General features: G+C 40.4%; 2 protein-coding genes across 2 annotated transcripts; one reads left to right on the top strand and one right to left on the bottom strand.

Moving 5' to 3' along the window:
- The first annotated feature begins 1,769 nt into the window (after window positions 1-1,769).
- Window positions 1,770-7,924, top strand: slc25a44a (solute carrier family 25 member 44a). The gene is made up of 5 exons (XM_031752820.2): window positions 1,770-1,828; window positions 1,991-2,302; window positions 4,515-5,210; window positions 5,411-5,538; window positions 6,277-7,924. Exons 3-5 carry the CDS (start codon window positions 4,577-4,579, stop codon window positions 6,466-6,468), a joined length of 954 nt encoding a protein of 317 aa, XP_031608680.1. The 5' UTR covers window positions 1,770-1,828; window positions 1,991-2,302; window positions 4,515-4,576; the 3' UTR covers window positions 6,469-7,924.
- Window positions 7,925-8,856: 932 nt separating this feature from the next.
- On the bottom strand, window positions 8,857-18,394 carry wdr61 (WD repeat domain 61). The gene is made up of 11 exons (XM_031752832.2): window positions 18,254-18,394; window positions 17,863-17,912; window positions 17,741-17,768; window positions 16,882-16,987; window positions 14,646-14,818; window positions 13,475-13,623; window positions 13,126-13,219; window positions 10,482-10,575; window positions 10,210-10,302; window positions 9,685-9,763; window positions 8,857-9,094 (listed from the first exon to the last, which is right to left on the bottom strand). Exons 2-11 carry the CDS (start codon window positions 17,872-17,874, stop codon window positions 9,005-9,007), a joined length of 918 nt encoding a protein of 305 aa, XP_031608692.1. The 5' UTR covers window positions 17,875-17,912; window positions 18,254-18,394; the 3' UTR covers window positions 8,857-9,004.
- Between the last annotated feature and the right edge of the window lie 3,035 nt (window positions 18,395-21,429).

The raw sequence follows: 21,429 nt of genomic DNA, 5'->3' as shown, positions 1-21,429 counted from the left end.
TGGTATCCAATTAAAAACAAAATAAAACTCAAAAATAATGTCTGTAATGAGAGCAGTTATACTGGAGCTCTTATTACAGATCAAATAACAGATGATGCTGAAGTTTATTAGCAATGTTGGATAACGCATGCACAAGCAGAACAGATATAGTGAAGATCTCTTTATTTAGAGCATATTGTACACAGAACACCTGTGTATGAACTACAGGAAAGCAAGCTTAAGAAAACTTCATGTAACACATAATGACACCATGAGACTGTTGTTGAAGAGACCAAGGTGACTCAGAGATGTTATACTGCTGAAGCCAGTATATTTAAAGCTTATCAAGAAATGTCATGTATAAATATAACTCCAAGCTTGGCCCTTGTGAGAATGTAATCGCTGTGAGCTTAACAGAAATAAAGTTTGACCCTGCATGTTATCAGTCTTCACTGAGACAACAGTAATTTGCGTGGATTTTATTTGTTATCTTCTTTATTGTATTTTATGTGATTTTTTTTCCTATCCACCATCAGTCTGGAATAAACACTGACTGACTGATTTACTTATATGCAAACATAAGAATCAAACAAGAATCTTGTTAACCATATTCTAATCTTATTGTGATCAGCAGCTAAGACAGAGATGAAGGCCATAAAGTTATTATTTCATAAATTTCAATATGGAGTGTGTGTGAGTAGGGTGTGACTGTTTGTGCATGTTTTAACATGGTCCATAAAGTATTTCCAAATTATCTTAAATGTATCAGGAGCATCGGATACTGTAAATATTCTAAAAGTTGAGCTGTTGTTACCTGCCTCAGCCACTGATTCCAGCTCAGTAAGTCAGGGTCAGTAAGAGCATACACTATACATATTTTATGGCATCATTTTTTTAATCCCATGCATGTGAAGTTGTTAGATGTCAGACAAACGTTTGATGACATGTTTACTTATACACTATAGAAACAAACAAAACAAAGAAACATCCAAAATATATATTACTGTGACTGTTTTACAGTGAGCTGCGATAGGTCACACCCCCACCCCCTGATCTTAAACTGGAATGACTGGATTGATGAATAATAGGTGGATGGATCTTTTATAAGTAGATTTTTGTGTAAATTAGCACGTAATGATTAGTATTGTAAATATTGTAATAATATTATAATATAATATTGTAATTGCAGTGTAAAAATTAAGGGTGAATTAGCTTATGATTGGCAGACTGCCTTAATATGTATCGACTGGGGAATTTTCATTATCTAATAGCTTACTGACACCCAAATAGTGGTTTCTAATAAAAACAATAATTTTAACATCCAAGGTAACACTCTCATTTTATTTCTATCTATATTCTGAAGCATTTTACCTTTTATTAAAAAAAAGGCCCTGTCATTTGATTTGTTTAATATTTCAAGATTATCCCATCTGGGTATAATAAGTATGATCTCAGCCGTTGGGCTGAAATCATACTTATTAAACAGTTCGGTGACACCTCGTGCTTTTTTCATACTGGAGCAAATTAGACAACATAAACTGATACCAATATATTTATAAAATATATCACTTGTGCTCTAAATTAGTATAAGGTGGGATTTGCGACGGCTTAAAACAAACAAAACATGTCCCATATGTCCAACAGGAATTATTTAAAATGTATTTCATAGTTAGTTTATATACATGAACTAATGAGGAATTCATTTGTGCACTAAGAAGCACTAATATGAGTGACTGTGACTTTAAAAAGCACAGGCCCCACGTGACAGTATAGCGCCACCGTCTCTGTGCCTGCGACCTTCAATGCGCCTCGGACTATGCAAGGATACAGTTTTAACAGTCAGTTACAGGTGAGAACTTTATTGTGCACTCATAGACTGCCACCGGTAAACACAACAAACAAACAATAAACCACGTTTATGGATTTATGTTGATTGTGTAAAAACTTCTACATTATTGAAATTTTCACATTGGCTGTGTGTGATTTGTTGGAATTCTAACGCTCGTTTCAGGACCTAAAGGCACCATCATCGTCGCAATTTACAAGCAGGTAACTACGTAAACATACCAGCTATAGGGGTCACCTGAAAGAGCAAACAACTCTCCGTCCCCTAATTTCTGTAGCAGAGGTTTAAGCAGATCTGTAACAACAGTTTGCGGAAGAACACAGGTCATGACCTATCACGTTTGAGGACATTTGTTCGCAGCACTGATGGACGGAAGACATGACCCTTCTTGTAGCAGAGCAGGCCGTGCGAGTTTAAGAAAACAACTCAGGTTTGCAGCAGTGGCAACGGAAGAGGAGCTTCGTGACCGCCTGCAAGGTTAGTTGGTGTGTTTGTGAGTGATTATGTTTAATCCTTGTTTCTTTAAAAAGGACGAATTCGCACAGCATGGGATCAGTAGGGTTGTTTGCTAGCTAACAAACCGCAAGTGCACACTGTGTTTTTGCACGTGCTTCCGCTTTTCTCGACCAGCCTTTTTGAAGGAGTTAAAGTTAGATTAGACGTTCACACAGGGCAGTGTTGCGACTCTTTTTGTGGACGTAAGGTCGTGTTAGGTCTTAGTGTACATGGCCCAAATAGGTCTATTTAGTTTAACTACCCCCCCTCCCGTCAGATAACAGAAAAGCGACGTTATGTACAGGGGCGTTCCCACTTTTTTCCTTCTAAGAGGTTGCACCAGACCAGTGGTGGGCCCCTTTTGTTTTTCTTAGTGTCCGACTCCTTGGATACTGCAATATATGTGATTAATTTGTGTCTTGTCTGGGTTGCGTTTGTTTATTTGTTTTAATTTTGTGTCTGCTGAAAATTGTAGTTTAATGTGACCTGCCCAGATGATATATATTAGTCATTTTGCCAAAAAATTTGCATGTTTAAATTTTAGATTTGTTTGCTGATGTGCAGCAACAAGAAATGTCGATATTAAATAAACATAAATAAATTAAAAAAATAACTGCGTAGCCTCAGAGTAATTACACTGCCGCTGTAGAGAACTCTCTCTTATGTAAGCTTCAAAAGGAGTTGTGTTTATCTATGATGAGAATTTAGGTCCCACCAAAGTTTTCAATGGAAAAAGTTGCTTCATCTTTTGTTACTGAGTGAAAGAGATTACTCTTGGTCTTATCTGACAAAATGAAATTATGTTACTGCAGGTTTGAGTCTTGTTGTTGTTATTTTCTTCCTTGGATGGCATCCATATAGGTGTGATTTACAGTGTTTTTTTTGTTTTCCCCTTTACAGTTTATCAGCTAGCACAGAAAATTCTGTGGAAAAACCTCTGCTCTGAAGCAACTACCCCACCCCCCCACCCCCAGAGCTAGATTGTGTAAGATTGTGCAACTTACACAATTTGTGTAAGTTGCACAGACTGTGTAAATTAGAACTCATATGTAAATTGTTTTACTTTTTTCTTTTTTCTTTTTTAATTTGTCAGAAGGTTTATTAAGCCTTCCAGTTAAAAAAAAAGAAAAAGAACTCAATTATTTCAATGGTTCAGGCTTTGCAGGGATAAAATGACATAGTTTTGATTCACTGACATTTAAGTCCTGGTGCAGAGGGTGCGCTCACTTCTTTTGTGTAGCTTGGCCACTTATAATACGAAAAAGAAACTGCAGCATGCGATAATAAGATGATATAAGAAAACTCCCAGAGCATTAAAAGTCAGCATTTTATTTTTAAAAGGAAATCACCTGTGAACTGTGAACAACCTTCCATGGCAGAGGGGGTACTGTCTTCACCCTGCTAGTCGGGTGGCGTGAACACCCAACTTTATGAACATAATAACTCTAGAAAAAATGATTTAAATATTATAGCTGCACGTACTAAACATCTTGGTGGGGTTCGAATACTGGTGACCTCAACTTCTAGGTCAAGGTCAGAGGTCAAATTTTCTGAATTCACGTGAACACAAAACTCAAGAAAAATGTACATAGATGCATCTGCCAGGAGGCTGAGGGGTTGCACTGGCATCTGCCAGTATTTTTATTTTTGAACTCTTCTGATTGGTTGCCTGTTGGAGGTGAAAGGTTAGAACAGCACGTCAGTGGGATAGCTGCTTTCACAGCCAGAGGCACGTGGCCAAGATCGCCATATTCGGTTATCCACTCTCATTTATACTATTTACATCATAGAGAGCAAAGAGTAGAAAAACAGCAATTATATAGAGCAGTCTGATGCCTGAGTATTTGGCCTATACTGACCTCATTCTTTGAAAACGTTGGTCCTGTTTAATATCCACCTCTGTAATTACCAAAACAGTAGAATAGGTCTCCTTTTAAAGGAAAAAGTACCTGATATTCACTTGTTCGAGCTCTTCTCAGTTGACTTTCAGTGGAAGTGTATGAAACAGTCATACTAAAAGTAGCGTCCCAAAATGCAGTTGCAGCTTTTGTTACTTTTTGTTTTTTCCCATGAAATTTTGAGGAAATGGTTGTGTCTCTTATCAGTAATCTGGGGTCTGAATTCTGAAGAACAAATACTTGTGTTCTTATCTGACTGCAGGACTTTTAATGGTGAGTGGTTCTGGTTCTTGCAGGCAGGATGGCGATCAGTGCTGATCTGCAGCTTTAGTGGTGCGTCGCTGCCCAGGCCGGCACCATGCAGCAGAAAGGTGCAATCCAGATTATCGAATGGGAGGACCTGGACAAGAGGAAGTTCTACTCTCTGGGCGTCTTCATGACTTTGACCACCAGGGCCACCGTCTACCCAGCCAGCCTCATCCGCACCCGCCTGCAAGTACAGAAGGGGAAGAGCCTCTACTCGGGGACCTTCGATGCCTTGTGCAAGATTCTCCGAACGGAGGGTGTGCGCGGCCTTTATCGTGGCTTCATGGTCAATACGCTCACCCTGATCGCGGGACAGGGTTACATCACCACCTACGAGTTGGTGCGCAAGTATGTGAACCAGTACTCGCCCAGCAACACAGTGAAGTCTGTGGTGGCAGGAGGGATGGCGTCCCTGGTGGCTCAGACCATCACTGTGCCCATAGACATAGTGTCACAGCATCTGATGATGCAAGGACAAGGGGAGCACCTGACACGCTTCAAGGCCAAACCCAAAGTGGGTCTTGCAACCACGAAGCACAAACTGAGTTTCGGACAGACCCGTGACATTACAGTGCAGATATTTGCTGCCGATGGCTTCAGAGGATTTTACCGGGGCTACGTGGCATCGCTGCTCACGTACATCCCGAACAGTGCACTCTGGTGGCCTTTTTATCATTTTTATGCAGGTAGGTCACTTTTTAAGCCTCATGTAAAATACTCAGTATGCAAAATAAAAACGAAACCATACAAGAGAGTCAGAAGGATGTCTTCAGTGGGCAGGAAGCTGCTAATGAAGATCGCAGCTTCAACAGTTGGATCAGGAAAACCTGTGGATATGAACCGCTTTGGCCTTACGCTGTTTACTTTGTATCTTTTGTGTTCCCAGAGCAGTTATCCCTATTAGCACCAAGTGAGTGCCCCCACCTGATTCTGCAGGCTGTTGCAGGACCGATGGCAGCAGCAACTGCCTCTACTATCACCAACCCTATGGATGTTGTTCGTGCAAGAGTCCAGGTAAACTCAGATAACCCACAGCTGTGTGTGACACTAAAGCTAAAAGCTGTTTCACAGGTCCTCTGCATCCATGAGCTTTTCAAGACATTACCTCCCAGAGCTGTATGCGAGAACACAAATATGCGTTTAAGTGTGATCCAAATAAAATGGATTTCACGCTGCCAGCTCATTAGTACGTGGTTTGTAATGCCTGAGGCCATGTGGAAATGGTGCACAGTAAGTGAGTGACCGAACTGAGTTTTTCTAGTAGTGAGAGAAGAAGTAGTATGATAAATATGTAACCAGAATCCTTTATTTTTCTCTACTAAATGCTACAAAGACTAGTAAACATTATGGGGTGACTGGTTGAGTGTTCAATGTGGACCAGACTGTAACATGAAGATTTTGTGAGACACATTTTTGTTTGAGCTTGTCAGCAAACTCTATGTAGAACTTCATTTTTCTATGAACATGCCTGAAGCACCTCACCTAGGAGGTATCCAGGAAGCCTCCTTAGGCTTCCTAGTTAGATGCCCAAACCACCTCGACTGGCTGCTTTTAATATGAAGGAGCAGCAGCTCTACTCTGAGACATTGACAAAATCTGTGAAATTTCTTTGCATCTTGTTTCAAAGTTTTCTCCAGAAAGTTGTTAAATAAATTAGGCATTAATAATGTTTTGTTGTTGTTTTGGTGAGTTTAAACCTCACGATAAGTTTTATTTGCACTTAGCAAAGGTGATGTGTCCTGTCTGTTTAAGGTGGAGGGACGAACGTCTGTTATTGGGACATACAAGCAGCTGCTGGTGGAGGAGGGGGCGTACGGGCTGACCAAGGGGCTGTCGGCCCGCGTCATTTCCTCCATGCCCACGTCAGTGCTCATTGTGGTCGGATACGAGACTCTGAAGAGACTGAGCCTGCGAGCTGACCTGATCGAGTCCAGACACTGGTGATAACAGACGTGAGGGAAGCAGGTCCGCCTCGCAGCAGCCTTCAGCTCAGAGATTTGATCAGGCGCCACATGGAGCCGCGTCATTTTAAAAGCGCACATGTCGATGTTTGTCTGTAGGTACGCTAGGGAACTACAGCTTTTCTTATCTTGTCTTTTTTCTATTTGCTGCTGCGGAACGTAAAGTTACAAGTGAAACCAATATTTCTGCCAAAACTAGACTCTTTTTCAAAAAGGAAATCATGGTTACTTTTAGAAAATCCACTGAAACGTGAAAATGCTACATTAGATTTCTCCTATATGGCGTGTCTTTGTTTTTTATGATTAAATATGCAGAAAAATCAGGGTTTTTACTTGTTCCTTAGCTGGAGTATGTTGGCTGAATTCATATTTTAAAACTGAGCTGCTCAACAAAACAAATATATTTCTGTAGGGGGATTTCAGCGTGCCAAAGTCTGGAGACAAATGGCCTCATTTCTCTACTAAAAAGCGTAAGAGAGCTTGTTACCAGAGCGCATTCCAGTGACGACAACAGTGTAAAGGATCTCTCTGGAGTTTAAGCCTAAATAACATGCAAATGTCATTAGATAATACAGAAGAGTGGAAATTTAAGCTAGAATTCCCAAACTTTAATGTGGTCAGTGTTCTGTTACAGTTATATTTATGTCTAGAGGTCCTTGTGAAACCTGGCCTATTATAATTAATGTGCAGCTTACTTTTAACTCCTTTCAGTAAGCTGACAGTTATGTGCCGGCGGTCTGTGGAGTCGGTCTTGCAGGTTTCATTGTGAATTTTATGCGCGTTTATGTTGATTGGGCCAATCAGGAAGGTGAAAAGAGTTTCTGCTTCTTTTGGTTTCTTGTAGGTTGACTCTAGGAAGCAAAAGTGGGTGTGAGGAGAGCTTTAGACCAACATTAGAGATGGAAATCTGGTAGTTTCTTTGTGGTAATCCTGTATGTGATTTATATGGAACAAATCTGCTGCTGTTCAGTTACAGAAGGTGGCATTTTGCTGTTTGGTAAATGAGAGCAGTCAGTAAAGGCATTAGCACCACACCAGCAAACAAAAACTAAACTATGTAAATGCCTTCAGAGTTCACAGGTCAATTAATGAGTGTGAGGTAAGCTGAGATGCTCCGGTTAAAGCTGCCATGTTTTGAATTGACTTAACTACTGCCCAAAAAAACTCCATCTCAGCGACGCCTGATACTGTGTACCCTTATTTTATCTTTTTAAATTAAACTCTTTCAGCATTTGCAAACATTGTTTTTCAGTGTAAATATGGTGTTCCTGTGAATAAGTGGACTCAACGTGTCCTTCAGTATCACAAAAGCACATAAAGTGGACCTTTACCTGTGTGGAAGATATTTACCTACTACCTGCCAAATATAAATAGTAAAAAAAACTTTGAGTACCTGTGGACATTTGGTGAAAAGTAATAAAGGACTTGGATTCACCAGAGTGGCTTGTGAGGCTCAGTGTTTTGTGGTTGTAGTACACAATTTCTCCCACTAGAGGGAGCTTTATAACCTGTCTGCTTGCCCTCCAAACGTGCGTTTCTTTTTGCCTTTGCCAGAAAGTTCTGTGACGTCAGAGCTGCAGGATAAAGGATGAAGATGAATGGTGGTCAATGAAGTGTATAGTTCATCCGCTAATTTCAGTGAGCAACCAGCAGCAGAACTGGGGAGCTGACAAAAGTCTGCTGATCGTCACTTTGGTAGTTTAACAAAAGCAACAATTTTGACATGATGAAGCTGCCAAACTCACTGAGCAATTTCTCACACATGAATAATGGAATTGAATGAATGAAAAAAAAAAGTTTTATTTCATTATAAAGAGTAGAAGAAATCTTAAAGCACTTAAGCTTTTTTATCTTTATATACTATTTTAAGTAAAGGATATCTAAAAGGTGGCTGTAGCTCCTGGGTGAGAAAAGAAGCTGTTTGGGAGCTAATACTTGTTAAGTTCATGGTCTTAATCGCCTCTTTCAAGCCTTACTGAATACAACAATTTTGTATATTTTTAGTTAAAAAGAACAATAAAAGCAGGTTATTCTTTAGGTATGCCTATATCGTGATTTACAAGTCCTTACTGAACTGACCATGCAGTGCTGCAGTTGGTTTCAAATGCCCTGAGATGACGAAAGAAAAAATGCTCAGCTCAAGGCTTCACAACTGGATTTGACTAACAAATAAGGTGACATCATCTTTTATGTATAACCTATCGATGGACTGTTTAATGTCATCAGTTGGACTGTTAATGCTGCCTATTTTCCGTTTCAAAATTCTGGTTTCATATATGAATAAAAATATCACATGAAATCGGTCCCTGCCATGAAACTGATTCATGACAGAGAGCGCTCCGTTCTGAAAGAAATGCGATGAACGCCAAAATACAAAAACAACCCTTTTATTTGACCGCACTCGGCCGGTGCAAAACAGTCCATCACATTTACAGCTTTAATCCCTCCCTCCCTTTATTATCAATTTCTATAAGTGATTTGAGTTGACAGCTGTCCTCTCTCAGCCTGGATGTGTCTCGTCACATGGGACAGTCGTAGATGTGGATGGCACGGTCGTCCCCAGCTGAGATGATCTTTGAGCCGGTGCTGTTGTACTTTACGCTCCACACCTGTGGAGAGGAGGATCGATCAAAACAGGCACCTTCACTGCATATGTATGACAACGCACACCAGAACAGCCCTGTATACCGTACTATAATTTAACACTTCAGTTTTTCTGTTTTTAAGCTGAACTGCATGTGTGTGTACGTAAGCTTTGAAAACATCTAAAAAATGCAGCCTGACCCAAACAGAGCAGTGCAGAAGGCTAAAATGAATCAGAAGACAGCAAACAGATTAAAAAGACAAATGTCTAAACAGAGAACAAAGTGAAGCTGAGCAGTTAATTGGCTGCAAACTGTCCCTGTAGATTTTCTGGTTTTGCCGTCACAAAAACAAAAATGGCAGCTGCCTCTGATGTCGTCCCTGAGGACTCGTGCTTTTTTATTAAAGGCTTTGTTGGAAAACAGATCAAACTGCCCACAGGCGTCAACCAGAGATCTAATGACAGCCAGGCTTATTGGTTTTCCCCCCGAGCTCAACCATCAGACAGAGGTCACGTGACGGGCCGCTGGATGACACCAGGGATATTGATTTAACTGACAGTAACAGGATTTTCTTTTTTTTTAAAATTTGATTGTTAACACGTTAAAGGAGTCACCTGGTCTTGATGGTCGAAGAATGTGTTGATGCATGCTCTGGAGCCGGCGTCCCACACCTTCACACTCTTGTCAGACGAGCTGAAAAGGGGGGGAGAAATTAGAAGATCTTACAGATTTTATCTTGGCCGGCTCAGTTTGACTCGGCATTATGAGCTGGAAACTGAAAAACAGCTTTCATTGACTAAAGTTTCACACGAGGAGAGCAAAGCATGAGAAAGCAGAACGAGGAAACAGACTTTGAAATCACTGACATATAACTGATGAGGGTGGATTTGCTATTATATTCAAACACATGCACAACAGCATAGTGTTTCAAGTCGCTTTCCTGAATAGTATCATCATTTTATTTATCCTGTGTGAACGTGAAGCAGAAAATATTGACCTGGAGGCAGAACTTCTAAATCACATGATGTCTCTGAGTAATAACAGATGTGATTTTTCCATCTGTTTTATACCAAAGTGCAGCTTTTAAGTATCAGGATATAAACTAGCACTGTGTTACCATCTGAAAAACTTCACGTTACCTTGAGACAAAATGAGTGTCATCAGGAGAGAAGGCGACACTGAGAACCCAGGACCCGTGGCCGCTTAGTGTGCCGGCCAGGTTGGCGTGTTGCCTGTGAAGTGATTCCAGCAAAGTTAATTAAGCAAACAGAATGCATTGTAATCTTTATTATACCATAACGTTGCTGTGTAATAGTAGCAGTAGCTTTATCTCCATGTCCTTCAGGATCAATGAACTCGTATATCATCTACAGAGTTAAAGCTGCTGTCTGGAAGAAGCTCCCAAACTCACACGTCATATATTTTAATGTAGCCGTCGTCTGAAGCTGTCACCAGGAGCTGGGAGTCCGGGGAGAAGGTGAGGGATCTGATGGGCATGGCATGACCTGAGGAGATGGTAAACACTCTGTAAGAGTCCTCACACATGTTGGCGATCTTTGTGACATGCATTTAAAAACCTTGAAGCCCTTTTTATTCTTAAGAATATGCTGTCTGCATTTCCTTCACTGTTTAGCCATAATTTAAAAAATATTTAATCATGTTTAGCTTTTAAATTTTAAACTGTGTTTAGTTGTTTATCATCCATAAAGAACAGAAAATTCCTTGTGCCAGCGTTTCTATATGAGATATGCTGCTTTCCTGTGTTTTCTATCATTGTTTTAAGTGCTGACAGTCAAAGACAAACTGAATATTCATTTCGTTCACTGGTTGGCTTCCTGCTTCGACCTCGCTTATAATGTTGATTTTAGTCCACAAATTTTAAATATGGCTGAGGTCGGGGCTTTGGGAAGACCAATCCAGAGGCTTAATGTTAGCCTGCTTTATCCATCCCAAAACCAGCACCGATGTGTGTTTGGGATCATTGTCCTGTTGGAACACCCAGTTGTGTCCAACTTTTGACCATGCAGATGTTAAATTGAGATGTAAATCAAGAATATGGAGGTATTCCTCCTCCTCGTTTACTATTCCATCCACTTTGTGCAATGTACCAGTGCCACTGGCAGCAAAACAGCCCCAGAGCATGATGCTACCACCACCATGGTTTGAAAGAAGGCAACAGGGACATATATAGCCTCACTGTCCCTACTATAAACTAGGCCCATACCTGTGAGGTCTAAGTGCCCCTAACCCTAACGCAGTAGGAATGTGTCATTTCTGGCTTCTCAAACTTGTTTTGCCATTTCTTAGCAATAAAGGGCCAAACAGGAAAGTAAATCAATGAATAAACACTTATTTTTCCACCAGATAACCTGATTAGTGTTAGTCCTCATAATCGATGATGACTCGCAGGGTTCATCCAAAATGAGTAACGAGATGAAATGAAAATAATTGGTCGTTACTTTTACAGGGAGTGCAGAATTATTAGGCAAGTTGTATTTTTGAGGAACAATTTTATTATTGAACAACAACCATGTTCTCAATGAACCCAAAAAACTCATTAATATCAAAGCTGAATGTTTTTGGAAGTAGTTTTTAGTTTGTTTTTAGTTTTAGCTATTTTAGGGGGATATCTGTGTGTGCAGGTGACTATTACTGTGCATAATTATTAGGCAACTTAACAAAAAACAAATATATACCCATTTCAATTATTTATTTTTACCAGTGAAACCAATATAACATCTCCACATTCACAAATACACATTTCTGACATTCAAAAACAAAACAAAAACAAATCAGCGACCAATATAGCCACCTTTCTTTGCAAGGACACTCAAAAGCCTGCCATCCATGGATTCTGTCAGTGTTTTGATCTGTTCACCATCAACATTAAGTGCAGCAGCAACCACAGCCTCCCAGACACTGTTCAGAGAGGTGTACTGTTTTCCCTCCTTGTAAATCTCACATTTGATGATGGACCACAGGTTCTCAATGGGGTTCAGATCAGGTGAACAAGGAGGCCATGTCATTAGTTTTTCTTCTTTTATACCCTTTCTTGCCAGCCACGCTGTGGAGTACTTGGACGCGTGTGATGGAGCATTGTCCTGCATGAAAATCATGTTTTTCTTGAAGGATGCAGACTTCTTCCTGTACCACTGCTTGAAGAAGGTGTCTTCCAGAAACTGGCAGTAGGACTGGGAGTTGAGCTTGACTCCATCCTCAACCCGAAAAGGCCCCACAAGCTCATCTTTGATGATACCAGCCCAAACCAGTACTCCACCTCCACCTTGCTGGCGTCTGAGTCGGACTGGAGCTCTCTGCCCTTTACCAATCCAGCCACGGGCCCATCCATCTGGCCCATCAAGACTCACTCTCATTTCATCAGTCCATAAAACCTTAGAAAAATCAGTCTTGAGATATTTCTTGGCCCAGTCTTGACGTTTCAGCTTGTGTGTCTTGTTCAGTGGTGGTCGTCTTTCAGCCTTTCTTACCTCGGCCATGTCTCTGAGTATTGCACACCTTATGCTTTTGGGCACTCCAGTGATGTTGCAGCTCTGAAATATGGCCAAACTGGTGGCAAGTGGCATCTTGGCAGCTGCACGCTTGACTTTTCTCAGTTCATGGGCAGTTATTTTACGCCTTGGTTTTTCCACATGCTTCTTGGGACCCTGTTGACTATTTTGAATGAAACGCTTGATTGTTCGATGATCACGCTTCAGAAGCTTTGCAATTTTAAGACTGCTGCATCCCTCTGCAAGATATCTCACTATTTTTGACTTTTCTGAGCCTGTCAAGTCCTTCTTTTGACCCATTTTGCCAAAGGAAAGGAAGTTGCCTAATAATTATGCACAGCTGATATAGGGTGTTGATGTCATTAGACCACACCCCTTCTCATTACAGAGATGCACATCACCTAATATGCTTGATTGGTAGTAGGCTTTCGAGCCTATACAGCTTGGAGTAAGACAACATGCATGAAGAGGATGATGTGGACAAAATACTCATTTGCCTAATAATTCTGCACTCCCTGTATAATGAATTCTGATGACTGAACCGACCTTCCAGCGTGTGGAGTAGCTTTCCAGTGGCGATGTCAAAGATGTTAATGATTCCATCGATAGCTCCGCTGGCCAAATACTTGCCATCTGGGCTCTGAGAAGCAAGGATGAATTAAACTGATTACTTTACATGTAACAACTGTAACAACTGCGAAATGAGACTGGATGACATATAACCTTTGGCCCTGGAAAGAATGAGTTAAGAGGTAAAACAAAGGGATACACTGCGGTAAATGAGCAAATCAAGATGAGTTACTGGAAAACTAAAGCGGTGACATCTCGTCCCTCAGAGACTGAGCTTGACAAAACACCACCCAGCTGACCAAAACGAGAATTTACAGCTCCTTACGTAAGCTATGCTCAGGATGAACTTTCCTCGCGTGTCCAAAGAATATTCCTTCTTTCCACTGTCTACGCCAAAGATGTTGACCTTGCCAAGATGGCTTCCTGTGGCAATGTACTTGGAGTCTGGTGAGAAGGCCACCGTCCATGCATCCACTACAGAGGAGAGCAAAGAGAGATTAAAACCAAAAAAACTGCTTAGATGGGCATCACCACAATGCTCTTTGTTTGCCATTTCCACAAATGAACTACAACACTAATTTTTTCACACATCATCAAAGTGAAAATACAAAAGCAGCAGATCAAACATTAGCCTGGCAAAGTGCATCTTAATGTGTGCTGCACTGTTAACCCAGGAACTAAGAGTATACTGAGTATTCCCATACTGCAAATGTGGTCAAACTATTTCCTGCTCCGGGGCTACGTGTGAGGAAAAACCGCCCAAAGCTTTATCAAACCTTTGATAAAGACAGAACTTTATCAAAGTGGTGGAGGAAGAACCGATTAAGTGTTGGTGCCTGGATTACTTTTATTAAAATGATATGGGAGAAAGCTCTAAGAGTACTCTTGCAGTTCCTAAACCTTCACACTATCTGTACAGGACCTGAATGGATGAGTGCAGAGATGGATGCGTGCATCGGGGGAGCTGGAGGCAGCGATGGCCCCATTGTGTCACAGGTTCAGGTGTTTTCAAAAGTCTACTTTTAACCAAACAAACCCTTTGTTCACTAACGTAAAGATCATTAAAGAATCCGATCAATATTACATCAATTCATAAAAATAGCAAGGAAACAAAGAGTTAGAACAGTAAAATAAATTGTCTTAAGGAGGGAAAAAAGAAAGTCTGCAGTAGAACCGCCTGCTGAGTGAAACAGAGTGTCACTAATATAAAGTGACACTGCATTTAGATGAAGAACAGCTGGGCTGAAGATACACCCAGAAATGTCTGCTCTGTTGTGTAAGTGTTCCTGGAAGGTGAGTGTACAAAAAAATGAAACAAGCTTGTATAGACTGCACAGCAGAGTACCATCCTCTGCACGTTTGCTGAATATAAACTGGGCAACAGTTTGTTCTGTAGTGACCTCGCTTAAGTGCCAAGTGGTAAAAAAGGCAGCAGATTAACACTCAGCTGAACTGATTGAATTCATGCAAACAAAGTGCGTGAGGTCCGGTCTTACCTGGCCCAGCGTCCATCGACTTTATCTGTTTCCCGGACTCAAGGTCCCAGAGACGGATGTGTGCGTCGAGAGAGCTGGAGGCAGCGATGGCCCCATTGTGACTGATGTCTACTGACACCACCCCCAGCTGGTGGCCCTCCAGCGTCCACTGCAGCTCCAGCTTCTCATCTGACCTGCACGAACAGCACGACACTGAGATTAATTGCAGAAGTGGAAGTAATGGAGTACAAATGCTCCATTACTGTACTTAAGTACAATTTTCAGGTATCTGTACTTTACTTGAGTAGAGTACTTTTACTCCCCACATTTTTAAACAAATATCTGTACTTTCTACTCCTTACATTTTCAAAACTGGCTCATTATCTTTGCTTTAACGGATTTGAGGTTAGTAATTATTTCACGTCACTGCGAGCCTTCATACATCAAACTGATTTGAGACTAATTAGTGACACATGACAGGCAGTTCTGTTTGTGTCTTAATCACCAGGAGATGTTGCATAAAAAGAGATGACATGTCCCAAAGTCAGGGGTTAAGTGGGTGGTGGGTTGTTTTTTTTTTTTTTTCCTGGCACAACACCAAAACTTCAGGTGTCCATAAGTTTTTGTTTGGGGTACGTCGGCATCTAGCTAGCCCTACAGAAGAGGAGCGAGTATAAAGAGACTGACTTTTTTAAATGTGAGGTAATTTCAAATGCAGCGTTTCGATCAGCTCAACAAACATCAGCAAACACACAAACTGTTTGTGTGCAGTTTGTCTCACAGTGTGTTGCTAGCTAAAGGTCCAGCTGCTGTACTTCAAAGGGAGAGAATAAGAGCTAACTTCACTCAGAGATGGAGAAAATAAGAAAGACAAGACAGGAGAGGAAGAAGAGAGGTTAGATTTAAAGGTAAGGACTGCTCATTTTAAGCTTAAATCAGATTTTGAGTCTGCTCATGTTTTTTTCATATTGTGAAATGTGCTGCAAAATAAACTGAGGTAGACTGACTGTACGATTTAAAGGTTGCATGAAAATTCTCTGCAGGTTAATGCAGGATAAACAGGTTTGTTTGCTGTACTGTGATGATTTAAAGTGTGTCTCTAGTACCCAGTGGCTTTGGTTTCATGGTAACTTTGTATATTTGTACATTTTATTTATATATATATATTTTTTCCTCTCTGTTAATACTGTCTATATGTATATAGTGCTGCAGAACTGTGCCCCCCACCCCACCCCCAGCATGTTTGCACTGAGTAGGAGATGCTCTGTATCTCATTGTACAACCGTATAGTGACAATAAAGGCATCCTATTCTATTCTATTCTAACTTTATGTATATCTCTGCTACACAAAGGGCAGCAGAGATTAATCTGAAGTTAAACTGACGAAGCTGAGACTCCTTCACTGAATTCTACCTTCATACCAACTTTATACAGTCTAATGTAAAGATAGTAAATGGTGTCGTGTCAGTGTAGAGGATGGAAATCAGCCAGCAAAACTCATGAAACATCTGCTGACATCTTGTTGAACTCAGCTGTGTACAGCCATAAAGAGCAGTAAACCACAGAGAGCTAATAGCACAGATCAGCTGATCACAGCCTGTACACTACTGGAGCTCTCAATAGAAATTATTTTGAGTTGTGATTCTTTTCCCCACGCTGAGCCAATACAACCAATTTTAGGGTTCCTCCACCTGCTAAAACCCCACTTTAACCCCTGACTGTGCTAATTTGCCTGTTTAGAGGCAAAGTCACCCTCTACAAAGCAGGCAACAAAACACAGAGCTATTTTTTAAAATTTCCTTCTTTTCCTCTGTTTCAAGCTGAGTACAATTAGAATTAAAAATCATGCTAAAATTTGTATTCCCATCTTCTAATATTATTTTATTATTACATTAATAAAGTACAAGGATCACTTAGCTTTGCATAAAAATATGTGGTAGAAACATCCTCCAAAGAGCAACTTTTTACTTTGTTACTTTGAAAGAAGAAAAGAAGTTGTTGAATCAGTACTTCAACCTTTCCTGGAGTATTTTGTAACACAAATATCTTAAGTACAGAATGTCTCTACCTTTTCCACCTCTGATTATTTGGTCATGTCAAGTCAAATAAACTCCAGAGAAGCTCTTAAAGTGATGAGCAGAAAAAGTGAATGTAAGCAAACTGGAAACTGGCTTTTAAATGTCTTCTGATTTTTTTTAAGGTTAGTTCAGTGTCTCATGTGTGATCAGCAATAGTATTGTCTAAATAAAATGCATACCATTTCCAGACTTTCACCATGTCATCGAGTGAGCCTGTGACGATGGTTTCTGAGCCGTCTGCTTCACTTTTACCCCACGCTGCTGTCCAGATGGCATCGTCGTGTGCTGAGAGGAAACAAATGCAGAAAAAATTAAATAAATGTGAACAAAGGGGTGCTTTATCACGATGACAACACGTTACATGTGAATGTGTCAGGGAGAGTGACTGCAATCACTCTCAGAGAGATTGTTGAAGAATTGCAAATAGCTGGAATCTGATTTATCAATGCAGACAGACTCCCGGCATGTTGCCATCAGTCTGAATGAGTCTTTGTCAATAAGCCCAACTCGAGGGAGTGGTATTCCGGCTATGTTGCTATAGAACAGGAAGGTTGCCGAATGTGAATATAACAATTAAATGTGAATTTCTGTCCATACAGAAGGCAACAGATGTGTAATTTTCATTATTTATCACAGTTAATCATCGTAATATAAGAAACAGATTGCATGCAATTACCAACATGACCCCATTGAACCATTCAGCAGATATTCAATTCAATATTATTTACACAGTGCTCAATCACAACAGCAGCTTTACATTGTAAGATAGAGACAATAATAAGACACCAGACTGCTGCAGACTGACTGTCTTCTGGCAACATTTATGTAAGATTTTAGTGACATTGTTGGTAGGCTTGACAATCTCATTTTCTTGAGATGACTATATCCAATTGGATAAAACAGACAATTTTCAGTAAAAAAACACAAAACAAAAAAAAAAACGTGATAAAGACTGCAACACTGTCAAGAAAGAAAAAAAACCTCACTCGTTCTTATATTATATCTCATTACGTAGTGGGACCCAGCATGTTTACTCACCGTGTTCTTGCTTGAACAAAATGCTGTACTGAAATCAAAACACAAGTTTACAGTTACTCTCATTGCGGAGAAAAACAACAAGAAAACATGAAAATATGAGGCTGGTTGGATTTACTGCTTACTTGAGTGCTCATTGTTTTGGTCCTGGATATCCAGTTACACTCACTTCAACCTAAGATTAAATGAGAGTCAGTGGCAGCAGCCCAAAATAACCTCTGAAATTATGGATTCTGGTAATAAATTTAGCCTCCAACGCACACACTGGACGCCGGGACAGTCGACAGTTAAAATCCTACTACTTTAACCCAATTTTGAAGACCTGGAAAAACGAACTTAGTGGGGGAAACACTGATGCTAACGCCTGTTAGCTCTGTCTAGCAGCGGTTACTGTATCACTACAGCTTAACGATGCGATGAAATGCAGCTTCCTGTCAGCTACAGATGAGTAAACTGAGCTAAATGTGCTAACTGTGTAAACCTGCTAACTGCGGCAATATACGCGATAATACGTACCTCAGAAATCCTTTATACAACGTTTTATTAAATTTTAGAGGCTAGGAGAGCTACATGTGAGACGCCATAATAACATTTGATGTAACTTCCGCTTTCAGCCGACTTCTTCTGCATCGTTTTTTCCCCCTAACTTTTTTCTAACTTAAGAGCTCGCTATCGCCGCTAGCGGACAAGAAATTCATACAATTAGAAAAACAGTGGGTATTATTTTCATATTGAATACGAATCTAAACGCAAAGAGGATTTATATTTGAAAATCTGCACAATAATAGGTCAATCGTGGTCATTGGATAACAGTTTTTTTTTCTTTTGAGACCAAGTCAGAAAAATTGATAGTCCAAATCTGATTTGTGACTCTGTATATGCAGTTTTTCATTTCTTGGTAAAAACTGAAATTAAAGTTAATTTAAATAGTGTTTGCAGTAAAATAAATAAATAAATAAATAAATAAATAAATAAAAAAAACCTTAAGAGTGGTAAGAACTGCTTACAATAATGTGGCTTTGCATGTAAGTTGTAGAAGATGTCAGATTTGCATTGGAATCACAAGGACGATATTAGAAATGAGCACATCAAATAGAGAGCTCAGGTTGGAGACAAAATTAGAGAGGCAAAGCTGAGATCATTTGGAAATGTGCAGACGAAGGATAGTGGATATATTCGGCAAAGGATGTTTTTTTTTTCTTGAATAAACTCAGAAGCTACATCCTACCTAAAGGATGTAGCAGCTCTGATATCAAGTCCTTTTTTTGAATTCTTTACTTGAGCATTTTAGACATTGCCATATTAGTCCTGATTTATCTGTCCTTTTGCACACTAATGGGGACCATAATGGACTAAAGGAACAACATGTTTTATTCAGTAAGACTCTAATTCGGTAATGGAGCCCATTGGAAAAGCTGTTTAAGAGGTCATAGGTCACAGGAGTAGTAGGTTTGTTTCCCAATAAACTTCTATGAACTCCTTCTGAAATCACAAGAGTCACCCCTGGTGGCCATTATAAAGGATGCAGGTTTAAAGCTCTTTTGCATTGGTTTTAGTTTTCAGACAGAGATATTTCCATCTTTTATGTACAGTTAAGTGTGGGCTCCTATAAGGTTCGTGTATGAATAAATGACAACATGGTAAAATATACATGTAATGATATAATGTTATAACTTACTTTTCACAAATGCAGAAAAAGTACATTAAAAATCTCTTTGCCAGTCACAGTTGCTTCACTGTTTGTTCAACCATATTTATAATGTTGGACATTTGTGATAATGACAACTGGAAACACGAACATAGACTTATAGGACAGTCTCTTATTGTTAGGGGGCTTCATCATACATGCAGAAGAAGGGGAAAGGAAGCATCGTCAAATAGGTCTTCAGTATTAAACCTGAAACGCGCTGCATGCAGTACAACGTGTGGACCTGGATTCTTTTCTCTCAGCCTCGACTGGAACGCACGCATGTATTTTTCTTCAGGCACTTGATTCAGCAACAATAATGATGCAGCTATTTCCAGCATAGATGAGTTTCAGGGAAGTAATAATGGCGGGTAATGAACCTGTTGTTGTGGCAAAGGCTGCATGTGGCGTTCTGGAAGGAGGACAGCGATGTTGTCATTATGTTTGGCATGACAAAACGAAGCACTGTAAGAGCAGAGCAGCATAAAACACTCATTCATCCGTCTATTGAATTTACTATTAACCCTGTTTGTAGAGCAGATTAAGATTCTCTTAGATGAAGACAGGAGTTTCTATTTTAGTCTCGAGGAAAGAACAAACTGCTATTAATTCTTGTGGACTGAAAACAGAGAATAAAATTAGTGGCATTTACATTTAAAAAGAGATCAAGTCTGACAACAAACATCCATGAATACATCAGAAAGATGGCCCCAACCAACCGCATGCTCAGTGAATACCTCAGGCAGCAGAAACCCAAGAAAAAGGAGGAAGAGGAGGAACAATCATGGAAGGACAGGCCCCTGCACGGTATGTACCACCAGCAGATAGAGTAAGTCGCTGACATCCAGAAGTCCTATTAGTGGTTGAACAAAGCTGGACTGAAAAGCAGCACAGAGGCACTAATCATGACAGCACAGGAACAAAATGGGAGACGCCTCCTAGGGTAGTCGAGAATGACTGAGCTAAGATCCTGTGGGACTTCCAGATACAGACGAACAAAAATGTGGTGGCAAACCAACCAGACATAGTAGAGGTGGACAAGCAGAAGAAGACAGCCATAATGATAGACATAGCGATACCGAATGACAGCAACATCAGGAAGAAGAGAAGCTGGAGAAATACCAAGGGCTCAGAGAAGAACTCGAGAAGATGTGGAGGGTGAAGGTAACGGTGGTCCCAGTGGTAATCGGAGCACTAGATGTGGTGACACCCAAGCTAGGCGATTGGTTCCAGCAGATCCCAGGAACAACATCTGAGATCTCTGTCCAGAAGAGCGCAGTCCCAGGAACAGCTAAGATACTGCGCAGGACCCTCAAGCTCAGGTCCTCTACCAGAAGCCTGGGAACCTGAGGGATGCAGGGGCTAGAGGGGATTTTTTTAATATATATATATATATGTATATATAGGTTATATATCCTGGAGGGGTCGTGTAAAACTGTTTCATCAGAGTATCTGTGTCTTACCAGGAGACATTTAGAGACCACCAAGTCCCAAACAAGAGGGTTAGAGGGACTGTGGTGCCACAAGTTGCTGGTTTATGAATTTGACAGCTATGGCTGCCGTCTTGTCTGGACTGCACTTTGTTCTCACTAACTTTTTTTAAAGAAAATTCCTGCTTTCGTCCTTTGGGAAGGTTTAGGGACTAAACACTGTTAGCAGTTTGTAGGGACATGATAAGACTGTGCTGCTTCAAAAGACCTTTTCCAAGGTAAATAACAATAACATGCATCCACCACATGAGTGCTGGTTTGTAAATGGCACAACAGCGTGACTTCCTGCAAGTCGACAGAGGTGTGCATTGGACCACTGTATCTTTCACATTAACTTTTTACTTTTGCTCTTTGGTTAGGTTTAGACCATTAAACTAATTGGTATATGATCTCATGCTGTCCCTTTCAGACACTGAGGGGTCTATGAAAGGACCACTCATGACTCAGCTGATCATTAACACAAATATCTAATCAGCCAATCACATGAGAGCAACTGAGTGCATTTAGGCATGTTG

Source organism: Oreochromis aureus, linkage group 7 (assembly GCF_013358895.1).
Source record: "Oreochromis aureus strain Israel breed Guangdong linkage group 7, ZZ_aureus, whole genome shotgun sequence".
NCBI classification, from domain to species: domain Eukaryota; kingdom Metazoa; phylum Chordata; class Actinopteri; order Cichliformes; family Cichlidae; genus Oreochromis; species Oreochromis aureus.
This window is presented reverse-complemented; position numbering and strand designations above follow the sequence as displayed.

Coding starts and splice junctions, on each gene's coding strand:
- slc25a44a (XM_031752820.2), top strand. CDS start 4,577: ATGCAGCAGAAAGGTGCAATCCAGATTATCGAATGGGAGGACCTGGAC. Junction 5,211..5,410: donor TTTTTATCATTTTTATGCAG/GTAGGTCACTTT, acceptor TTGTGTTCCCAG/AGCAGTTATCCCTATTAGCA. Junction 5,539..6,276: donor TTGTTCGTGCAAGAGTCCAG/GTAAACTCAGAT, acceptor TGTCTGTTTAAG/GTGGAGGGACGAACGTCTGT.
- wdr61 (XM_031752832.2), bottom strand. Junction 10,576..13,125: donor GCTACTCCACACGCTGGAAG/GTCGGTTCAGTC, acceptor CCATCTCCTCAG/GTCATGCCATGCCCATCAGA. Junction 9,764..10,209: donor GACACTCATTTTGTCTCAAG/GTAACGTGAAGT, acceptor CCCCCTTTTCAG/CTCGTCTGACAAGAGTGTGA.